The sequence below is a fragment of the Zootermopsis nevadensis genome, unplaced genomic scaffold, assembly GCF_977971745.1.
Source record: "Zootermopsis nevadensis isolate Lab colony 2312 unplaced genomic scaffold, Znev_1.0 Znev_ptg000025l, whole genome shotgun sequence".
Lineage (NCBI taxonomy): Eukaryota > Metazoa > Arthropoda > Insecta > Blattodea > Termopsidae > Zootermopsis > Zootermopsis nevadensis.
This window is the reverse complement of record NW_028259157.1, coordinates 12615201-12636176: the sequence shown is the minus strand read 5'-3', so window position 1 is coordinate 12636176 and position 20976 is coordinate 12615201. Positions and strand designations below refer to the sequence as shown.

General features: G+C 35.1%; 3 protein-coding genes across 9 annotated transcripts in view; 1 reads left to right on the top strand and 2 right to left on the bottom strand.

Annotated features, from left to right (window-relative positions):
- The window catches only part of LOC110833183 (uncharacterized), a 17316-nt gene extending 3872 nt beyond the window's left edge, over positions 1-13444 (bottom strand). Inside the window, exons 1-6 of the mRNA XM_087356084.1 lie at positions 13368-13444; positions 13160-13268; positions 11625-11776; positions 10723-10777; positions 9302-9372; positions 6446-7494 (exon numbers count right to left, since the gene is read on the bottom strand). Coding sequence (XP_087212210.1) covers positions 6446-7494; positions 9302-9372; positions 10723-10777; positions 11625-11776; positions 13160-13268; positions 13368-13429 — 1498 coding nt within the window. The 5' untranslated portion in view covers positions 13430-13444. The remainder of the gene's footprint in view (positions 1-6445; positions 7495-9301; positions 9373-10722; positions 10778-11624; positions 11777-13159; positions 13269-13367) is intronic.
- Positions 1-20976, top strand: part of LOC110833192 (uncharacterized) — a 27871-nt gene extending 6895 nt beyond the window's left edge. Inside the window, exons 1-3 of one of the 7 annotated variants that reach the window (XM_022070937.2) lie at positions 17135-17557; positions 18584-18619; positions 20007-20976. In XM_022070937.2, the coding sequence (XP_021926629.1) occupies positions 17552-17557; positions 18584-18619; positions 20007-20645 (681 nt within the window). In that variant the 5' untranslated portion in view covers positions 17135-17551 and the 3' untranslated portion in view covers positions 20646-20976. Of the gene's footprint in view, positions 1-17134; positions 17862-18447; positions 18620-20006 lie in introns of those variants that run through there. The other 6 variants (XM_022070941.2, XM_022070943.2, XM_022070940.2 and 3 more) reach the window with 6 other exon arrangements.
- LOC110833191 (uncharacterized) lies at positions 14981-17093 on the bottom strand. The gene is made up of 2 exons (XM_087355957.1): positions 16637-17093; positions 14981-16038 (listed from the first exon to the last, which is right to left on the bottom strand). Exon 2 carries the CDS (start codon positions 16002-16004, stop codon positions 15192-15194), a length of 813 nt encoding a protein of 270 aa, XP_087212083.1. The 5' UTR covers positions 16005-16038; positions 16637-17093; the 3' UTR covers positions 14981-15191.

The following is a 20976-nucleotide window of genomic DNA, read 5'->3' as shown; positions in this document are numbered from 1 at the left end:
ATTAATACCATAATTCTTATATCATGTCATAGAAATCACTGTGATTGTTATGAATGAAAATAAGACAACAAACGCTGCTGTTTATATCTAAAGTTAAAAATTATCCTTAAGAATATATTAACATAGATCTTTCACTGACAACTGTATCAGAATATTCTATATTATCTGAGGCTCCAACATTGGAAAGTGGAGATCATGGTAACTACTAAATGGGAACATTTCAACTCATTTGGCTTTAACCTTTATTGCCTGTGTGTCACATTGTATGAGCAGTCCTGTTTGCTCTGCAGCACAGTAGCATATTGCTAAACATTAAACCCTGAAGTTAAAGTCTGGCTAGTTGCCCCATGGTATGGGGTTTTAAATCCACTACTCTTGAGTGATAAATGTTAAAAAATTCCATACCAACATTCTAAATTGATGTATGTGCCCAACTGATTGTCTGTAGAGGTCTCTCAACCTGCAATACCACCAAACATGTATTAAAATCACTTAAGAGTTGTATCAATTTAAATATACACCTTGTTAAATAGATTCATAATGTGGCTCTCCTGTTACATTAATTTTGGTCCTTTCATCACCAATCATTTATTTTATAAATACATTTGTTACTGTGAATGCATTTATTTTTAAAATCAGGTGGAATGGATAGGCAAGTCAGCAATGTTCAAACACAGCATCATCACATCAATTTAAAAATACCACAGTATTGGCTAGAATGGCATGCTGCCTGGACTACTAAATTACAGAGAAAATCAAGATTCAGCTACATTCTGGCAACTTAAACAGACTTACAGCAATCACAGTATGTTAATTCTTATATTATAATCATACTCCTATGAAGTCGGACCATAAAATATAAATACATAGAAGAGCAACAGTCAAAATACAAGGTTAAACAACAATTACTGTATTTAACCAACAGCCTCACTTTGATCACTGTGACTTGTTTGTCCATTCTTGGACGACACTACTTTTCAGATTATGTATTATGTTTTCGATAGGCAGTGAATGTGGCTGCTACCTCACTGGTTTCCAATATTTTTTCATATTATCTGCAAAGGCTGAATGTAATTTAAAACTATTGCAATTACGTTTATGTATTTAAAGTTGCAACCAATTTTAACAGTTTTGGGTTACGAATGGATACGTCAGTGACATGTGAAGATACTATCCACAGATTACTACCAAAAGATTTCAGACTTGACTGAATAAAAGGCATGTTGTTGCCTGTGAAAATCCAAGCTACATAGACGATTAGATTTGCAGTATAGGTTGTGAGGAAAAAAAACTCTCTTGGCTGTTCAGTGCATTAAGATTTGAATTCATGTCGGGTAGATTCTCCATACGTCCTAATTTCTCGGGAAAATGACAACTGACACGAAAGTAATTATTATTCACTATCCCTTATCTTCATTTACCTTCCTACCTGGACATCTGAACAAGATTACTTCACTGTATTCTGAATACAATGCTTGCTCCATGCAACATTTCGTCAAAGGCAGGTAGGGATTCGGTTTCCATAACACGTATGAGCTAAAGTTTTAGAACCCGTTTAAGACGGTAGCGAGGCGGATACTCTACGAGTAATCGCAGACAAATACCACCGTATCAGCACAATATCATAACTCATAAATTACTTTTAAATGTACATTATATCAAATGTGGATCATATTTTAATTTATAGAGTAAAATCCATGACAAGCCGATAGAACGCTGCCTTTACGTGTTCTTCAAGCAAACACAATCTCCGGAGCAGTATCAGACTTCACATTGGTAGAGACCTGAACAAGTCCCTTTGGGCATGCTTTGCTTTGAATAGAATAGAATTTATTTGCATTCCATATATCCTTCATAGGCCTAAGCCAAGGATGTAGAACAGGTCATAGCACAAATACAATTCTTGTTTCTAGTACAAATATAAATATATTACAGCTATTTACAGATTTTTGGAACTACAGTATTACAGCAAAATAATTATGATGAGAACTTTTTATAGTAGGTGGAAGATTATGTTTATATTTCAGATAATTTTAAGACAGTGTTGTTTAATGGTTCACATAAAAATGAGAACAAGCAGACAAGTTTCTGTTGTTGACATGTTTCTCTGCATGCAGCAAAAAGATAACAGGAGACAAATGATAATGACACTAGACATGACCTGACAACAAAATTAATAACTTTACAGATACTTAAGAACTATTACTAAGTGCAAAATAAATTTTTTGCAAGTAAATCCTCACCGTGTTGGCTCCTGTCAAGGCCAAACACAAATTTCAGGCTTTTAGCACATCCAAATCAAGGTGTCCATGCAAGCCCTTGCTGAATGAGATGAGCGGTCTTGTTGGTGGAATTAATATTGATTTCATCTGTCAACTAATCAAAAAATGGAGAAACTGCTCCATGTATATTTCAAAATTAAATTATGTCCTCAGAATCGGACAAATAATTCAACTTTTACATACACCACACCATACATAAATTTTGGAATCATGTGATGAAACCTTGCATGTTTTTGTCTTGGATCGTGTGAGCTTTGCTGTCCACTACTATTTTGTGACTACATTTTCATATATATATATATAGAAAGAAGCCATCAGAAAACAAGTAATTAGAAAGTCAATTATACCATCAGTATACTGGTGTAATGAATTATAAAACTTCTTGTTGGTGTGGTTTAGTTGCATTCATGGATTGCTGTTGTCTTATGTGGTTCCACTTTCATCAGTTCTGTGGCAGTCTGTCCTCATGATCTGAAAACCTGATCTTTGTGCTGGCCAATTTCTAAGAAGTAAGTTCAAACCCAGCAGCAATTCAATCCAATTTCTGTTCAGTGAACACTTGGTGATTTGATTTGGTTTTCTATCCACTTTATTATTATTATTAGTGTTCTGTCTGACGACAGGTCCATATGAACAGGATCCTTCCATCCTTTTCTCGGACTGGGACCTGTTCATATACGTTCTTGGCAGATGATCCAGAAGTGGTTTGCCATTGCCTTCTTCTGTGTGTGAATGGAGTAATTGTTGGGATGCCACGGAGAAACCGGGGAAGCCCCGGGAGGAAAACTCCGTGTTGCCTAGACCACGGCCTTGCCCAACACAAGTTATAAATTCGGGCACCGCCGGGAATCGAACCCGAGACCCCAGGATTACAAGGCCAGCGTTCTAACCGCTAGACCACCGTGGTGGTTCTATCCAGTAAGGACTTTATTTGTCCTAATTTACTTATAATTTTACTAACACTTTTCTGTGTGAAACTGTAACCTCCCAAAATTTCTGCCAAATACTCACCTTGCATTTCTTTCACAATTACTTTTCACATACCATGCATTAACACCCACTGTTCCAGCACATTTCTCGCACATAACATTTTGAGAGAAAATATCAAAATTAGATAAACATCTACTTACTATTACACAGCATCAATTATGGTATCTGGAGTTAAAGCAACATGAACATCAGGCAAATAAGAGTGGACCAACTTACAATGACTAAGTTCACTTTGCAGCCATGATGTCTGGAACACTCGCTGCATATCACACATGTTATATTCAATTCAGAAGTGCACATGTATAGAGTACTGACAATGTTAATCCCAAGAGGCGAGGTAGAAAGTGAATAATAAGATACAAGGGACACAGAATACAATAGTGCAGTTTCCAAATATGTGCAGCATAAAAGTCATTCTATTACAAATTTTGTGATGTTATTAATTTGTCAGTACAGTATAGTCATTTAAAAGGGGCACAAAAACAGCAATATCACCAGTAATTCATCAGTTACAAATTTTGTGCCTGAAGTTTATATAAAACACCAAAAATCCTCCCTTTCATGTAATGCTTGTTTATATACAAGATATTTAGTTTTGTGGTGTGTATTTTGTAGAACTTCAAACATTCAGAATGTAAATTACTAATCTTTTATTTGTAACAGGAATTAAACAAACTCAATTCTGATGTCCCCACAATAGGATCTAACTTACTGTTTTTAGCAAACTTGGGACAATGTTGTTAAAACTGTTACCAATCAAGGTATGCAGGTGCTAAAACACAATTTTATCAACAGCAGGTGATCAACGAAAGACATTTAAATATTTGTAAATAGATGCTAAAGAAGAATAACAGCTTACATAAAACCATAACATTCAATTACTGAGGGAATCCTGTCTGATAATTATCATACAAGATTTCCTAAATATTTTTACAATGCGTATTAAGAGTACACTAAAATTTAATTATTTCATAACAGTATTATAATTTTGTTAGTGATGCAGAGAAAAGTAATACACGAAATACTTTATGTTATCACCTCAATACTTCAAAAATAATTGTTCTTTATATTCTATGATAACAAAAATGTGAAACTCACGCACTTGCATAAGTCACTTGTACATAAAACAAGATCAATATTCTGCAGCTAATTCTACCATGTCTATGTGTACCAATAGTTCATGGTACAGATTATTTCACTTTAGTACCCTATAGTTTATTGTTTTCACTACTGACTGTGCAACAGGAAATACATGTACTTGAAATCCATAGCAATTTTCTTTGTACACAGGAGAATCAGCAGCACTGCAATATCATTGCACTGTACACACTCCAAAAGTAAGGTGTACTATCAAAGCTTACTTAGAATATTAAGCTTTTTCTTCATTTTCCTCTCTGTAGTGTGTTTAGATGAAAAAAAAATACATTTCATAGGAATATAAACTGAGGTACATACTGCAGGCAGCTGAACCAGATGTTAAATGGTTTGCACCAGCGACTTCAAGAGTAACACTCGTCATCCATCTCGAATATCAATTTCACTTTCATTCCTTCTCCTGGTTTCTTAATTGGTTTACCACCACCATTTCACAATTCTAAGCCATTTTCTAAATTTGATGAATTCAAGTGAACACATGAAGAAAGGGAGATGTCGCCATGAATGAATCTGTTTGTCTGAACATTGCACAGTCACAAGAATGCATAGAAAGCCATGCAACTCAAAACTTATTTTCCAAGGCCATTAGATATACTCATGGTTACCTGCTTACCAGGTTAGAATTTTTTATCCTACAAGCTTAACAGACAGTACTATATAAAATTAGACCTTCAAACAAAAATCTAAGATAAGATGTCTAAACGAGAAATATTTTGGCTTTGATTAACTCTTATGTGATGGCATGAAATATTGTAAACCAGGGGTGGCCAACCCAAATGATCTTTCGGGCCACTTTGGAAATGCATCATAACTCCGCGGGCCACATATAAAATTATATATCCCCATATTAGATTTAGATACACTATAGACATTTTTTTGGAGTGAAAAATTGAAACATAATGAGTTATTATTATTGTGTTTACTATTATTCTTACATGTAAACATAGATAATATAATAATAATGAATAAAACAGGCAATATCTGTCATATATTCGCAAGAATATTATTTTAAAATCAAAGTTAAATGTTCAAGGCGGGCCGCGGGTTGGCCACCCCTGTTGTAAACAGAAACATTTGCGTCCATAACATATAATAATTTGGGTTAGGGGAACTGCATTAACTAATTATTTCAATGGCCTACATGAGTTATACCCTACCTCACAAACTACATTCTGGGAGCCTCTTGATACCAAATATTAATAATATGCCTTGACTTTACATTTTAATTAAAAAATCAAGCTTCAGGGTTGTAATAAAAGAATGAATGTTAACAATGCATAATGGTAATTTCAAATAAATAGACATTTCTACAGTCTAGATTCTTTAGTTTTGAGTCATAAGCTAAATTTACTCACTAAAAATAGTTTGCTCACATTTCTTTCTCTTTTCACTCAATATAAGCTATGAATGAAATCAAATGATGCAGAATTTGAGGTTCTTATATTGGTATAAGTAAAGGAAGTGGCTTTCTGAAATCTTGAAAATAAATTAAGCTACTGAAAGCACACTGGTCAACTACATACTGGCACACCCCTTCAAAGTTCTGTCATAATGTTCCCATGTGCTTGGTGACAGATAACGTGAATTCACCAAACATTTCACACAGTAAGTTCAACACTTACTCCAGCAGATTCACTCCTGACAATAGTAATGATCTCACAAACACAACTTCCAGTCCTAATTCAATGGTCTACAGCTGTCCACAGCAGTCCATTTAATTATATATAGGGAATTAAAAATGGCAAAATAAATACTAAATTATTTTAAATAGTGCCCAAGGTGCAGATTTGGAGGCAATGTATACATGGCACAAAAAATGAATTTACAAATATGAAAATATAATTTCAGTATAAAAAGTTTAAAAAGTATACACACACACTCATCCTTTACCGAATACTGACACAAAGAAGTCACATGGAATGAGAACAAGATTCAAGGCACACATCCTAGGAAATGGGCCATCAACATTCAATTACTTTAAATTTCTCTTTTCAAGTTGCTGAATATACAGAAATATCAATGAGGTAATATACATTCCTTAGTTATTTTTTCAGGACCTATACCCTCTCTCTTATCAGGGACTCTGCTCTCTTCATTATTATCATCTTGGTGTATTTCTTCTCTGTTGCAAGAATTCGGCAAAAGAAGAACTTTTGTGGTCTCAGGAACAATCTCCTTATTATGTAGTATCATCATGTGGCGCTTAAGTTTGCTACTTTGAGTGTACTGTTTACCACAGAGAGAGCACTTGTATGGTTTTTCTCCAGTATGAGTTAACATATGTCTCTTCAGAACTCCACTGCGAGCAAAATTCTTCCCACATTGACTACAGCTGAATGGTTTCTCACCTGTATGACCTCTAACATGAACTCTTAAATCACTATTCTGCAAGAAACTTTTTCCACAAAAGCTACATGAATGAGGCTTCTCCCCACTGTGAGTTTTCATATGATCTTTCAAATGACAACCTTGAACAAAACTTCTACCACACAATGTACAACTATATGGTTTCTCTCCCGTATGTAGGAACATATGATCTAGCATATTGTGCTTTTGTACGAAACTTTTACCACAAACAGAACAACTATATGGTTTCTCACCTGTGTGTGTTCTCATATGCATTTTCAACTGTCCGCCTTGAACGAAACTTTTTCCACACTCTGTACACGAATAGGGTTTTTCACCAGTATGAATTCTCATGTGAATAGTTAGGTCACCTTTATGTGCAAAACTTTTACCACATTGTGTGCACATGTGTGGTTTTCGGTCAGTGTGAGTCAACATATGTTCCTTGAGATGTCCTTTGTGCATGTAACTTCTGCCACATGGACAAGTAAATGGTTTTTCACTGAAGTGTGTTTTGACATGAAGTTCAAATTCTACAAATGTCTCAAATATATTTCCACAGTGTTTGCATATAAATTTGCCAATTGTTCTTTGAAGTCTAATACTGCTTGACTTTTGCATTCCAATAGGCTTGATGTCATTTTGTGAAATGACCTTCTCAACTCCACTGGTTGAAGGGCCAGCCAGTGGTTCCTGAACTGTAGGAGGTGCAATCTGCTGACTGGAACAGCATTTAAAATATGCATTATAATGCAAGCATAACATTAAGTTCCTTTTGTAAAATTAGTAGTGCTGATTCCATTATGATCTGAAATATTCATTCTTGGCCATTAACATAAAATGAGACATATATTCACTTGATATTATTGAGAACTTCAGATAAAAACAACTGCAGGGAAATCATGGTGGAAAAATATACTTCTCCACACAGAAGTAAACCTCTAGAATACATTCAATGCCTGTAAAAATAAAATAAAATAGAAGGACCTCAACTGCATCAACTGCATTGTGAATCAACTCCTATCAACCAAATCCTGTTTTACTGTGAACTGTTTTATAATGTTTATGTAACTTATTACAATAGTTGCTCAAGTGGACACCACCTTTTCCTAGGCAAGTTGTCATTCTCATTACAAGAGAACTAGCTGTTCTGCAAATCATGATGCCATCTTTTCTGATCTGTAAAGTCGCATCAAAGATGCAGCCAGTTAGCTATACTATCATTTGCAGTATTGTTTCATAAACACTGCATCCACAAACATTATCATACCTGACAACAACAATGGGCAAGCTTACAGTCCTCTCTGGTGGATCCAGCAACCTTCAAACTGCTGGTTTATATCTTTGCTTTAATAATACTACATGTCCATAATGCCTTCAATATTTAAAATAGCAAAAAATGACTACTCTTGTTTTTTTTTAAATATATATTTATAATTCCCACCAGACATGTCATGGGACTATAAAAATCTGGCAAACAAATCATTGTGGTTTTTCACAATCTGACATAATTTTTGTTTTGTGGGGTTCAAATTCATTGACTCTAATTTCAAGAAGTGCAGAACATGAAAGGAATGGTTCCATCTCATACCGTCACTAAACAAAGGTGTCTGAAACATTCAAGAGTCAACCAGTAATCCTTTAAAGTGTCTTGTAAGTCATGTTACATATGTATTATAAGAGCCAAAAATAAACATTTCAAGTATTTTGACCCAGGAACACGCACGCAAAGTTTCTAAACATACTTTTGACTCACTCTGTATATGTCACTGCTGCAGCTCCTTGATTCCCTTCATTTCATCCCCGAACAATGTTTATGTTTTAAGAGGGATATGATGTTTATGCCATGAGTCAGCAGCCCAGATTGGTATGACAGAGTATAATCATTTTCTTGGGTTAAAGTAGCTGAGACATGAAGCTGACCACTAACCTCCATCTAGTACTGAAATTAAGACTGTGTGGACCATATCTCCATCCCCCACATAGCTTTTCGGTGTGAAGCTTAATGGAAAGCACTGGAGAAATTTATCTTTAAACTTTTAGAATGTCACAATGTTGCAGTAACAGCAATTTAACAAAACATTCCATGTTCCATCCCAGGGTATGTTGTGATAATAAAGGTTAAAGAAACTGAATGTAGTTCAAAATAACATTGATCAGACCATTTTGTAAATGCCTTATTTCATTCATAACAGAATTCATTAAGCTTGTTTTCTCTGTTCCATTCTGTACAATGACATGTTACATGGGTAACCAGATGCCATCAGCTGTAGAGAACTAAAGATCAGATATAATCTCATGAATAATTCTACAGTTTTGATTACATAAGGTAACTCTCAAATTTACAAACATGTCAATCATGAGACTTCTTTCCCTTCATGAATTTATCAGTAAGACTATATGGCACAACAGAGGGATGTACTGCTTTGTGTGACAGAGTAACTGCGGGATGCAAAATGAATCACTACAAGTTTCTTACACTGTGACATTTAAACATATCCAACTTCAAGAATGTAAAACATAATTACCTCCTATCATGGATTTTGTCAGCTCCAACCCCTAGGCCAATAGATTGAGTTTTATCAGGTTTAACTTCTCCCTGAAATGAACAAAGTAAATTATATTTCCTTTAAAGGAAATAATAGAGTTATGCATTATGTCTAAGCACTGCACACAGGTGAACACAGTCCATGTAATGAAAGTATATTATTAAGTATTTATACCTATGAACATACATAATTCAGACAGTGTCTATACATCTAAATTTGGCATTACATGTAGATATAAGACCAGCTTCATGCTCCACCACTTCTCTAGAGAAAGAGGCATTGTACACACTGGAAAAGAGTCTGGTGAACCACAAAGCCATTCGAGAGAAAAAAATTCTAACACCTCTACAGGAACTCAATTTGACATTTTATTGACTCTTTCACTTAAAGCATTCATTACTACCTTAACAACGTGCATAACCATCCTCAGCTTAGAGATCTACGTGAGATATAATTTATCAGACTGTAGTTATAATACCATTATATTTTATCCTTCTTCAAAGCAACCTTCCAAAATGTCATCAGCACTGATAAATAGTGGTTCATATTTGATGCCAATCAATGCATATGCACATCATTAATGAAGAATCAGAATATTACATAATTATATAAAGCTACAGAGTTAAACTTTCACTGTTAATGAATAATAATTTAATACAATAGACAGTATTCAATGGTTGTTGAATATGCATTTATCGTGTTATTTCTTCATTACCTTCAAAATACTGCTGAAAAATTCAGTTACAATGAAAAATTTTGACTTACTGATAAAGTTTCCAAAATATGGTTCCAAGCAAAGTCCACGACTTTCATTACATTGGAGACAATTGTATACTGAATCTTTCCTCTATCCCTTCTCAGAGGATAATTTGCAACACTTCTTCATTGTTTTTCCTTCCTCATTTGCTTTTCACTTGTCTGAAGATGACCCGCTACCTTACACATGAATTTCACAGTTGTAGGAATGAAAGAAGACAACAGATGCCAAATAATAAAACTATATAAAAATTTCTTCTTCCTCCAGTGTCTGCAATGCTTCTTGAACACATTTAGCACCATCATGTCATCTTAAACGACAGTCCTTATATCCTTATACAACTGAACTGTTCTCTTCTCTTTGGATAAAACAAACACATCTGACTTTGGTGATCAACACCTCACCCACAGATATGTGTTATATAGTACCTCGTTACTTGTACTATATACCTACGTTAGTAATAAACACTTGAGGATGAGCAATCATGATTGGTAAGATCAGTGAAACTGAACTCAGTGTGGAACAACGGCTTAATGAAATCATGTTTGGAACATCAATACTAGGTTCCTACTTGGGTAAATAATAAGAATTAGTGTGTAATCTAGATGTACTATTAAAATGTTCCTGATCACTTTCAGCTTACCTGATTCCTTGCCTTTCCTTGCAGTAAACCATGTTCTGAAACACCAAATGCATTCCTGTAAAAATAAATTAAACATTACTTAGTAAGATTTCAGTTTCTGATGGTAATGAATATGAAGATGGCAGCGTTCTGGAATTCTGAAAAATGTAGTAACACAAAAGTTAACCACATTTTGCAGGTGATGATGGATGCAGTATGCACTTCTGAAACGTCAGTTAATTTATACGAGACTACACAGCACAATATCTCAGATGACAGTCATCTTCTAAATATCACTCAAGATATTTCCATGTATCATCAGCAAAACCTGTAATTTAATCCATGCACTTCAGTTTCACTCAGTACGTCTAAATAAACAGCCAATTACAAACTTCTCAGTCCTTAATAGGAACTTATATCTATGACCAATCTGAAATATGATCAAGTTTAAATTGATAGTTCAATGCATGGTACATGTAAGTTGCAATGCACAGACAGTAATGGTTAAATTTATTCATCCATCTGTAGCTCTGGCTATATAGTCAAATGAGAGACAGTGAATTGGAAATGATGTAGATGGAAGCAGTCATGTCCTAATTTAGGGCACTATCCAGGCATTTGCTTGGAAGGAATGAGGAACACCCCAGTGACGATAGCCGGTCTCAGGGCCAAGATTTAAACCTGGGACCTCCCACATACGAAGCAGGATACATGATATGGAAATTGAAGTTGAGGCCAAGAGACTAAAAACATATCTTCATTTATCCTCAGTACTTTATATGTCCTTTTGGTCTGTTAAATTTTATACTGTAATAAGACGAGGATGGAGAAGTCTTCTGACAATTTACATCACCAAATATGAGGAAGACATTCATCAAGCAGGCTATCCACATACATGAAGTACAAAGAAAATTTAAACCTACCTCTCTGTTACTTCAATGCTGAGACCATCATCCTCCCCACAAGAAACATCCTGTGGTTCATCTTTCACCACCACAAACTCGAAGTTCTCATTAGAAGATATGGCACAGTCGTGTTGGGCTGCAATGACAGAATTACCACTGTCTTCCCCATCCTGTAAAAATATCCAACATATAATTATGGTTTCACATAAACTGTCTTGAATGTTTTTAAACAGCTTTCTGGAATGGTTTGGATTGTGAGTTTACTTGTCTACATGCAACAAAGAACCTACAGTCATTTAGGATTTTAACATGTGGCTTGTAGTATTGTGTCCTTTCAATAACAGACAGAAATAATGGTGAGGTTTAAGATATAAACTTCTAACTATGTTATGTCTTTTGAGCAAATATGTAATTCAAAAATTACAACATTCGTCTTTATGCGACATGCCCTGGTCCCCAACTACTTCTTCCTTAGGTCAAAAAATATAAATGCTACCTAGACTTATACTCATATTAATATTATTTTACTATTCTCAAGCTTAACAGAACAGAAACACTCCAAAATCAAATAAAACTCATCTTATTTTATTTTGGTACAATGAATAAGGACCTGGGAAGACCACCACATCTCTGGGGCCAATGAGAGTATGTACCTCATTCCAATGACTTCAGACCAATGATAGACTGATGAATTTGGGCCCAGGTCAAATGACCTTCGACTGATGGCATTTGCATCTATGGCCAATGACAAATCTTCTCGAATTAACTGCCTACAGTCTACAGCCAATAAGCATGGACCTAAAACATGACCTTGAGATCAGGAACAATTATCTTGGACCAAAGACCAATGAGAAACATGGGACTAGTGATATTGAAACTGCATATAATGACCAATAACCCTGGGAACGAGATTGAAGTCAGTCATCATACATGCTAGTCAGTTTTCGTGCAAAGTGACCAATACTGTTGTCTGATTTTACCCATAACTGCAATGTGTTCCTCAGTACAAAATTTCAAGAAAATTTGTTCAGTAGTTTTCAAGTTACCAGTGGACAGACAGATGAACAGACGTGGTGAAACTAATATGCATATTTTTGCAATTTGTAGTTCCAGGTACAACTAAAATCCTGTGATACCTGCAATACTGATATGAACTTTTTGATGATCAATATTTTCAATTTAGTTTCATTGTTGTACCACAGACACACACTAGCGTGAAACAATGAACAAAATATGTGAACAGCTTTGCTTGACATGTTAATATACTGTCCTCTGTCAACTGCATTAAATTTACAATTATTACTGAAAAGTAACAACCAACAGAAGAGAGGATATGTGGCTTAGCAGAGGGGGGTTATATATTATTCCCAAAGTGAGGAGCAGAACTAGAATCTCCATACATACTTGGGTTTTAGATTCATTTACTGCACTGTATCAATCTAGCTATCAATTGAACTAAAATAAATAAATTCAAAAATGATAAACATTCATATGCTTTCATTAGTAATTATTTATATAACATGTGGGATAAATTCAGGATGTTCACCACTCACTTTAACCTCTTCTTTGACTGTCACAATTACTTCTGGTTCCAGTATACAATCATCTTTCCCCAACTCGTCTGCCTTAATAATTTCTTCTTCATAAGGCATCACACAACTTCTGTAGAGAAAAGACAGGTCCATTTCAAACAAGATATGTTAAGAATACAATATGTGATACATTAAATTTCAGAAATAATCCTGGGATGTGAAAACTTACGTAAACAGAAACCAAATAATTCTAGACTTTTGTTGCTGCAAGTATGTTGACGGTATGTCCATTAGATTACCTTGGTATAATATTATGGGCACATGATTCTTAAAACAGAATAGGGAAACAGAATTTAATAAACGTCTTTGTTCTAAACTCAATGCATAATTTCTAGTGATAGTTACATGTCAAATTCGTAATATGTATCCTCCAAATTCCATGCATGGTAGTGTATCATACATCACTAAATCACTTAGTAGGTGAGGTGATACGTAATACAACATTATGGGCGTAAATGTACGTTATAACCTACCGATATGAATTAAACATCTTTCGATGATTAAAATTCCGATGCAGATGAAGAAAGAACAATTCAAAATATCAGTCTTCACTGAAACTGTAAAAGTGTTTCTTGCTGCTTGAACATATAATCAGTTCAGAATACTCGATATGGCGTGTGCAATAACTTTGTAACCACAAATTTGTAATAATCACCAGTCCTACAGGCGTTATTAGAAGATATGTGGTGGCAGGATCCTTGAGTCAGGCAATGTTGCTTCAGTTTACTTCTTTCGCGAAGTTATATTTATTTTCAAACTAGTTAAGTAAGTAAACATAAATCTGTTTCCGCGACATTTTACATCCTTTTCAAATTCCGAATCGATAAATACTCAAACGTGTTCCGGTACTCCATACTGCACTTGAACATATCGAACAGTGCGTACACATGAAAAATGGCGATTTGTATCTTCTATGCAGTAGCAGTCTCTGTGCAGTTGGGTCTCTTGACTTCTTAGTTACTGTTTATCACCAGACATGAAGGATATCGGAGGATCTTAAAATAGAACAGTAATGTTTTTATACAGTTCCCGTTAGGCCCTGCAACGCCTAGTTACAAAGTGGGACAATAAATCAAACGAAATAAATATAAACACGAGCACTTCAAACGGGGATATTCTGCATCAGGGCTGTGCAAACGTTTTTTAAACCACAGGACCGCAATCACGGTTCTATAGATTAGAGTGCACTATGTTTAGATAATTAGACACATTATAATGGCGTAGCTCAGTATAGTGACTGGCTACAGACCGGACGACCAGGGTTCGATCCCAGACAGGGGCAGAGGATTTTTCCTCTAGACTCTGCGTCCAGACCGGCTGTGAAACCCACCCAGCCTTCTATCCATTGAGTACCGGGTACCTTTCCCGGGGCAAAGCGCGGCTGGGACGTGATGATGACCACTCACCCCTATCTAGTGCTAAGGTTAAGAATGAGTAGGAGCTATAATTCCTCTCCCCCCAAGCGCCTACATGGCGCAGAGGGACAGCTTTACTTTACCTTTAACACATTATAAATAATATCGAAAACGTAACAAATTCCACATACAATCATTCTATATATTATTTATAGTTTTTGACCATCAATATAAACACGGAGCTTCACTTGTGATTAGACATGTGCCTGCTACCTAAAAAGCAAAGCTGTCCCACTATATGTAAAATTTTATTTTCTTAGCCAGTATCCAACTTACCACAGACCCTGCCTTCACATCAGCATACAGCTGTAAATCCTTTGCCGCAGGTACCTCATTTTTTCATAACTTGGTTAACAGAATTCAAGTCTTTGTTTACCATAACTATGTTTAATTAACTTACATATTTACTTTGATACATCAAATGAATGATCTCCATCAGATATGAAGTCTGAGGTGGCTACAAAGTATTATCCAGATATATAAAGAAGACAATTCCAAGAATTTCCTAGCATGTCCTGAAATGTCACTTAAAATGAACAATGATACAGAATATATAGTAATATAAATATTTCTTACAATTAACTTTGCCCAGCATTGCTAGTAATAAGTACTGGCTTTGTTGAGACAAGTGCTAAAGCTAAAGCTTCACTTTCAGCCCTTTTATCATTATGCACCAGCGCATGTTGGTTGAGGATATCCCGGCGGGTGAATCCTTTACCACAAAATCCACATTCAAACGGTTTATGATCTGTATGTAGGTGTTTATGGATCTTCAAATTTCCATACACTGCAAAGGCCTTGCCACATACGTGACAAACATGCGGCTTTTCTCCAGTATGAATGTACTCATGCGTTTTTAAATTGCTGTGTGCAGTAAATCCTTTGCCACATGTACCGCATACATATGGTTTCTCACCTGTATGTATTCGCTCATGAGTCTTAAGATTACTGAGGGCACAGAAAGCTTTACCACAATCCCTACACACATGTGGTTTTTGTCCAGTATGAATAAGTTCATGTGCTTTCAAATTGCTGCGAACAGTAAATCCTTTATTGCACACACCACATTTATGTGGCTTCTCACCAGTATGAATCAATGAATGTGTCTTCAGATTTCCCAGCACTGCAAAGCATTTCCCACACACAGCACACACATGTTGCTTCTGTCCTTTGTGATTCAGTAAATGTGATTTCAAGCTACTAAGCTGCACAAACATTTTGTGACATATACCACAGCTATATGGTTTCTCTTTCACAGCAACTGTCCCTGGTGACTGACAGACAGGTATAGTTCTACACAGAATCGGAGAGAATTTGTATCTACCAGATAACTGAAACTGAAAACTCTGGAAATTAGGTGATTTAATTGATGAGCCTGGTGAGGAAAACATATCTGTCTGGCTGACAGATGAAACTTCTTGTAAACTGGGGAAAAAAGAAACACAGTTATTTCTTTTCTATTAATACCTCAAGCTTGATGTCATAATTTTCTACTTTGGACCAAAAGACAAACAGTTTAATGATAACATACCAAAGGAAGAAGACACCAGAATAATGAATGATGGTTACAACAAATGAAAAGAATAGTACATAAAAAAGTAAAAGCAGTATGATTTCAGGACAAATAAAAAGCTGAGGAGGAAGAATAAAGCATGTCAAAATAATAGGGCACATTCTGGCTTATGGTTGTATCAGAGATAACTAGATGGTTTTTAAATCAGACCAAATGATCTGTGGAAGGGAGATTTGTTAAAGAGGTAGAAATAAAATCACCAGCACATATTCAAACTGGGGCATTATAAAACGAAGTTTGTCAAAGTTTAATACTTGGTCCTCTGCTTTTCCTCATTTCTACTGACAATTTACCACCCACCATCAATTCTCAATCTAAAGTCATACTTTTTGCAAATGATACTAATAATATTAGTTCACTAAGACAGTCACAACATACATCATGAGAAACAGGTCAGTGACTCCACCATCTGCAAGTAAATAACATGTAAGTTATAATTATCACACATACCTTCGGCCAGTAGACGTTCAATCATTTGCAATTATTTGCCCATTTTCCAATTTTTGTAAGTCACTTCTATAAAAGAGTGTGATGAATTCAGTAAAGAAATACATTTTTATCCATCTTCATTCAGTACAGTATCCCTCAAATTACACAACCTTTTACTCTGTACATGATATCAAGTATTTAACTTCTGTCTAAAAACTATTGAAAATTACATTCAGCAGGTATTCGGTATTCAGAACGACTCATGCATCTTAGAAATGCCTTATTTGATGCCTTACCACACTTTGATCACCCACCCATTAACATTGCATACGATTTCTGACAATATATTGAGACCCAAAGTTAAAGTAATGGTATATTTAATTAGTACCACCAATAGCTTCAAACTAATTAATTATTGAATATTCATCGCCCTGATGACGGAGGCAGTATGACCTCTGAAACGTTCGTTAACATCGACCAGACTACATAGCGCAACAACCCTGAAGACAGAAATCTTCATACTCACCGCTGTGAAAACCTCAAATCTTACATAAATACTTATTCTTTCACAGCGAAAGAAATTACTGCAAATAAAGACGAACAGTAAAATAGCACAGACCTATTCATAGTTTTTTATGCCAAACATCCGTGATACCTAAACTGCTCAGACTGGCGCATGTCTATAGCTCACGATACCTCAGTGTAGTATTACAATAACGCGTTAAGCCGGTTTTAAGAATAGACGCATGGCAAATTTTCATTACTTTAAATGATACTTGATACCTTAAAATGCTGTGTGTTTTAATGACTGAAACTACATTTTCTATTAACGTGTTCGATTTTCAGAAGAAGAATTGGATGGCGTAATGACTCAGGGTACATTGTTGATGCTAGAAAAGAAGCATGAACAGATGACCTGAATCAGTGTTTGTAACCATGAAGGTGTGCAATGTAAAATGTTGTAGGATCCAGGAATTAGCTCAATATACGCCATGACGAATATCGGTGTAAACTGAGGTCGAATTTCTGTCCAAAATTCGTGTACGTACAACACGTTTCAATCATGTTTATTGTACATTATACTTCATTAGTTTTCTATACACACCGGTGGCACAGCCTGTCAAAATCCACACATGATTGGTTGACCATGTGGGAATCACGGAATCGGATAATTGTACAAGCAGTCGTCTTTAGGCGAGAGCTTGCTGCTTTGATACTCGCAGGAAAACGAAGGCTTTTGACATTTGTAGGTATCTCTTAGTCGTGTCAAACAATAATTCAGCTTTCATTACAAAAATAAATATGAAATGGATTTGAAAGCATGAATATGGCTTTGTAAATAATAAATTGATGGAGTTTGTGGTCTCATTATGGATAGTACCATGTCTTTCTGTATGAAATTGTGTACTAACATGTAAGACTGCTAGCAAAACACGATTTCTAAATGCAACTCTGGTATTTACATAATTATATTAAGGCTGTCACAACCTCTCTTCATTTAACCTAAATTTGAGTTGATGGTTAGATTAGTTTTGCTCTGCTTTCAAAGTGAATGGCACTTTTGGAATATTTCTGATAGGTATATTTGCATCATCTCCTGAAATAATTTAAAAAGGCAAATACAAATGTATTGAATTTATATTTGAAAGTAGTTTGACTTTCATAACCTAAAAATATAGGAAACTACCAAACTATCCAATACAACAGCATGTTAAGGAAAGAAAATATCAAACAAAGATAGCATAAAGTCATATATATAGTTGCAGTGGTACAACAGATACCATAAAGAGTTCAGTCTCATTATACATATATATATTTATTATTTATTACAGGAAGAAATTGCATGTTATAATACTATGAAGGTGAAAACAGTGATGTTTGCTAGAAGAGTGAGTAAGAATGGACAGTACATGAAGGGGACAGTTGTTTTTTGTTATTATTATGAACTAATGATGCTGTGATTTACAGATGGCTGTTAATTTCCAAGAAATTAAATTCATACAGGTATGTATAATTATTTGTTATTTTCAGTTCTATGATGATACAATTATTTTTGCTGAGGCAGGATCTGATCTAAATTTGTGACAGCTGTTATAAACAGAGACTGAGAATGAACTTGGAAACAATGATCTAGCAATTTATAGTTTTGGTATGCACAAAGTTTTCAGGATAATTTACATACTGCAGTTAGTCCATATCTAGAATTACAAATTTGTGAATAGAGGCATATTTTTATCATATAAAGATCTACTTTCATAAGGTAAAATTATATATCTTCTGAGTGTATCACAAGCTATGGTATAAAGCCATAAAGATTTACACAGAACAAGTTTAAACATGTAACAAAAGATATAAATATGACTGGTTATATCATGTAGAGAGTGTTTTCCAAGTTGCTATATTTCAGCACGAGAGAATTGCCATACTGTGGTCCTTCATACAGACTAAATATTTAACAATGATAGATGTTATAAAAACCTGATAAAAATGTTTGTGCCAGTCATAAAATGCTACTGTATTAGAAGAGAATTCCAAAATGTATTATGAATATTGCACCATTTTCTCTATAGCAGTTATGTGAAGTTAAACTTCATCAGTATTGCCCTGGAAATTTCAAATAAGATTCTCCTTTATTTCATATGTTGGAGATAACACTGACATTATTTCACAGTTTACTGCTTCCAAATTAACATTTTAAAATTATGGGTCAGAACCCTCATGAAGTACAATAATTAACAATAAACAACAGAAAAAAAGTAATTATTTGTAATTACTACACATGCTATCATATGAAGGAGAAAAATACACATACGTTTAAACAGTTACCTGGTATTATCAAGTTTTCAAATCAATCCACATATTGTAACACAGTTCATACTATTATAAAATGTCACAAGGTATACAAGCAAAATAATTTATTATTATATTAAATGTCCGCAACAGATATTCCACTGAGCAGAGCCCTTCTTGAGAAATTAATGTTTGTTCATCTAGTTAGAACAGAATATACTTTTAAATAACTGCATCAAATTAAATTAATGTTCATATAGTTCAGGTATCGTGGAATTGCCACGTTGGTTTAATGTAGAGCAACACAAATGTAATCCTCTGGGAATAAGCTGGTTTCTTAAAATTATGTGGCACCCAAAGGTTTTGTAAATGAGATAAAATTAAAAATTGTGGTCTTCTGGGTTGTGATATCATGGGATCTAGTAGGTGGTTACCAACGTTCTGTTTCCTCCCCTTGTAATCCTTAAATATGAATTGTTAGATTTCAACAGGACAGAATAGGATTTTCATTGCTGTGATTTATGCTATGGATGAGCACCTACAAGGTCTCTGACTTATAAGCACATGTAATAATCCACTGAAGATGCTTCTGCTTTTACAGCTGTTTTTAATAAAGGACAAAGATGTGACCCTTACTGGTGATTCTTCATCACCCCAGACTTACACTTTAGATGTGAATGCAGGCCATGTAATACAAGAATCAAGCAATATGTTACCATCACGAGGCATACATCTCTCTTCTAACAGTGATGAGAAAAATTGTGCATCTGTATCTTCATCACCGCAACGACTTTCCAAGTGCCTCATGTGTGACAAGATATTTTTAAACCACGGAATCCCAGCAACAGAGGTGCCACGTCATTGCTCTGACTGCATGAAGAAATTTAACATGCCTCATTTTCTAGAGTCCCAAGATGTCTCTGTGGTTTCCAACAAGCCATGTAAATGCACAACTTGTGGCAAGGCATTCCGATACATGAGTTCCCTTAATAGGCACGTAGTTGTGCACTCTGGAGAGAAACGTTACACGTGCTCTGTGTGCAATAAAGCATTCACACAAAAGGCACACCTTAAGACTCATGCCTCAATGCACACAGGAGAAAAGCCTTTCCAGTGTCCTGTATGCAATATGGCCTTCTCAAGGAAAGGAAACCTGAAGCGACACCTTCAGGTGCACAAAGGAGTTAAGTTTTATGAGTGTGATGCTTGCAAACCACGACCAGTGCAGCGAAGTAATTAAGCCACCAATTTTTCATAGTAAATGAACTGATTATATTTGGATTTGTTTCATGAGAATGTTGAATTTTGCTATATAAATATGACTCAAGTTAATTCTACTGATTATAAGTGTATAATGTCTGATATAAGCTAATATCTACATGGTATACTAGACCACACTTAATTTGCTGTCATTGTGATTCTCTTTATGGAAAGTGCAGTGGGTACTGACTACAGTTACAGCACTTTTGCAACTGATACTGAAAGCAAATAAAAAGCATCCCACTGTTGTATCAGTTCATAACAATGTATGTCCGATCAAAGTCACATTAAAATCTCATTTTCACATGTCA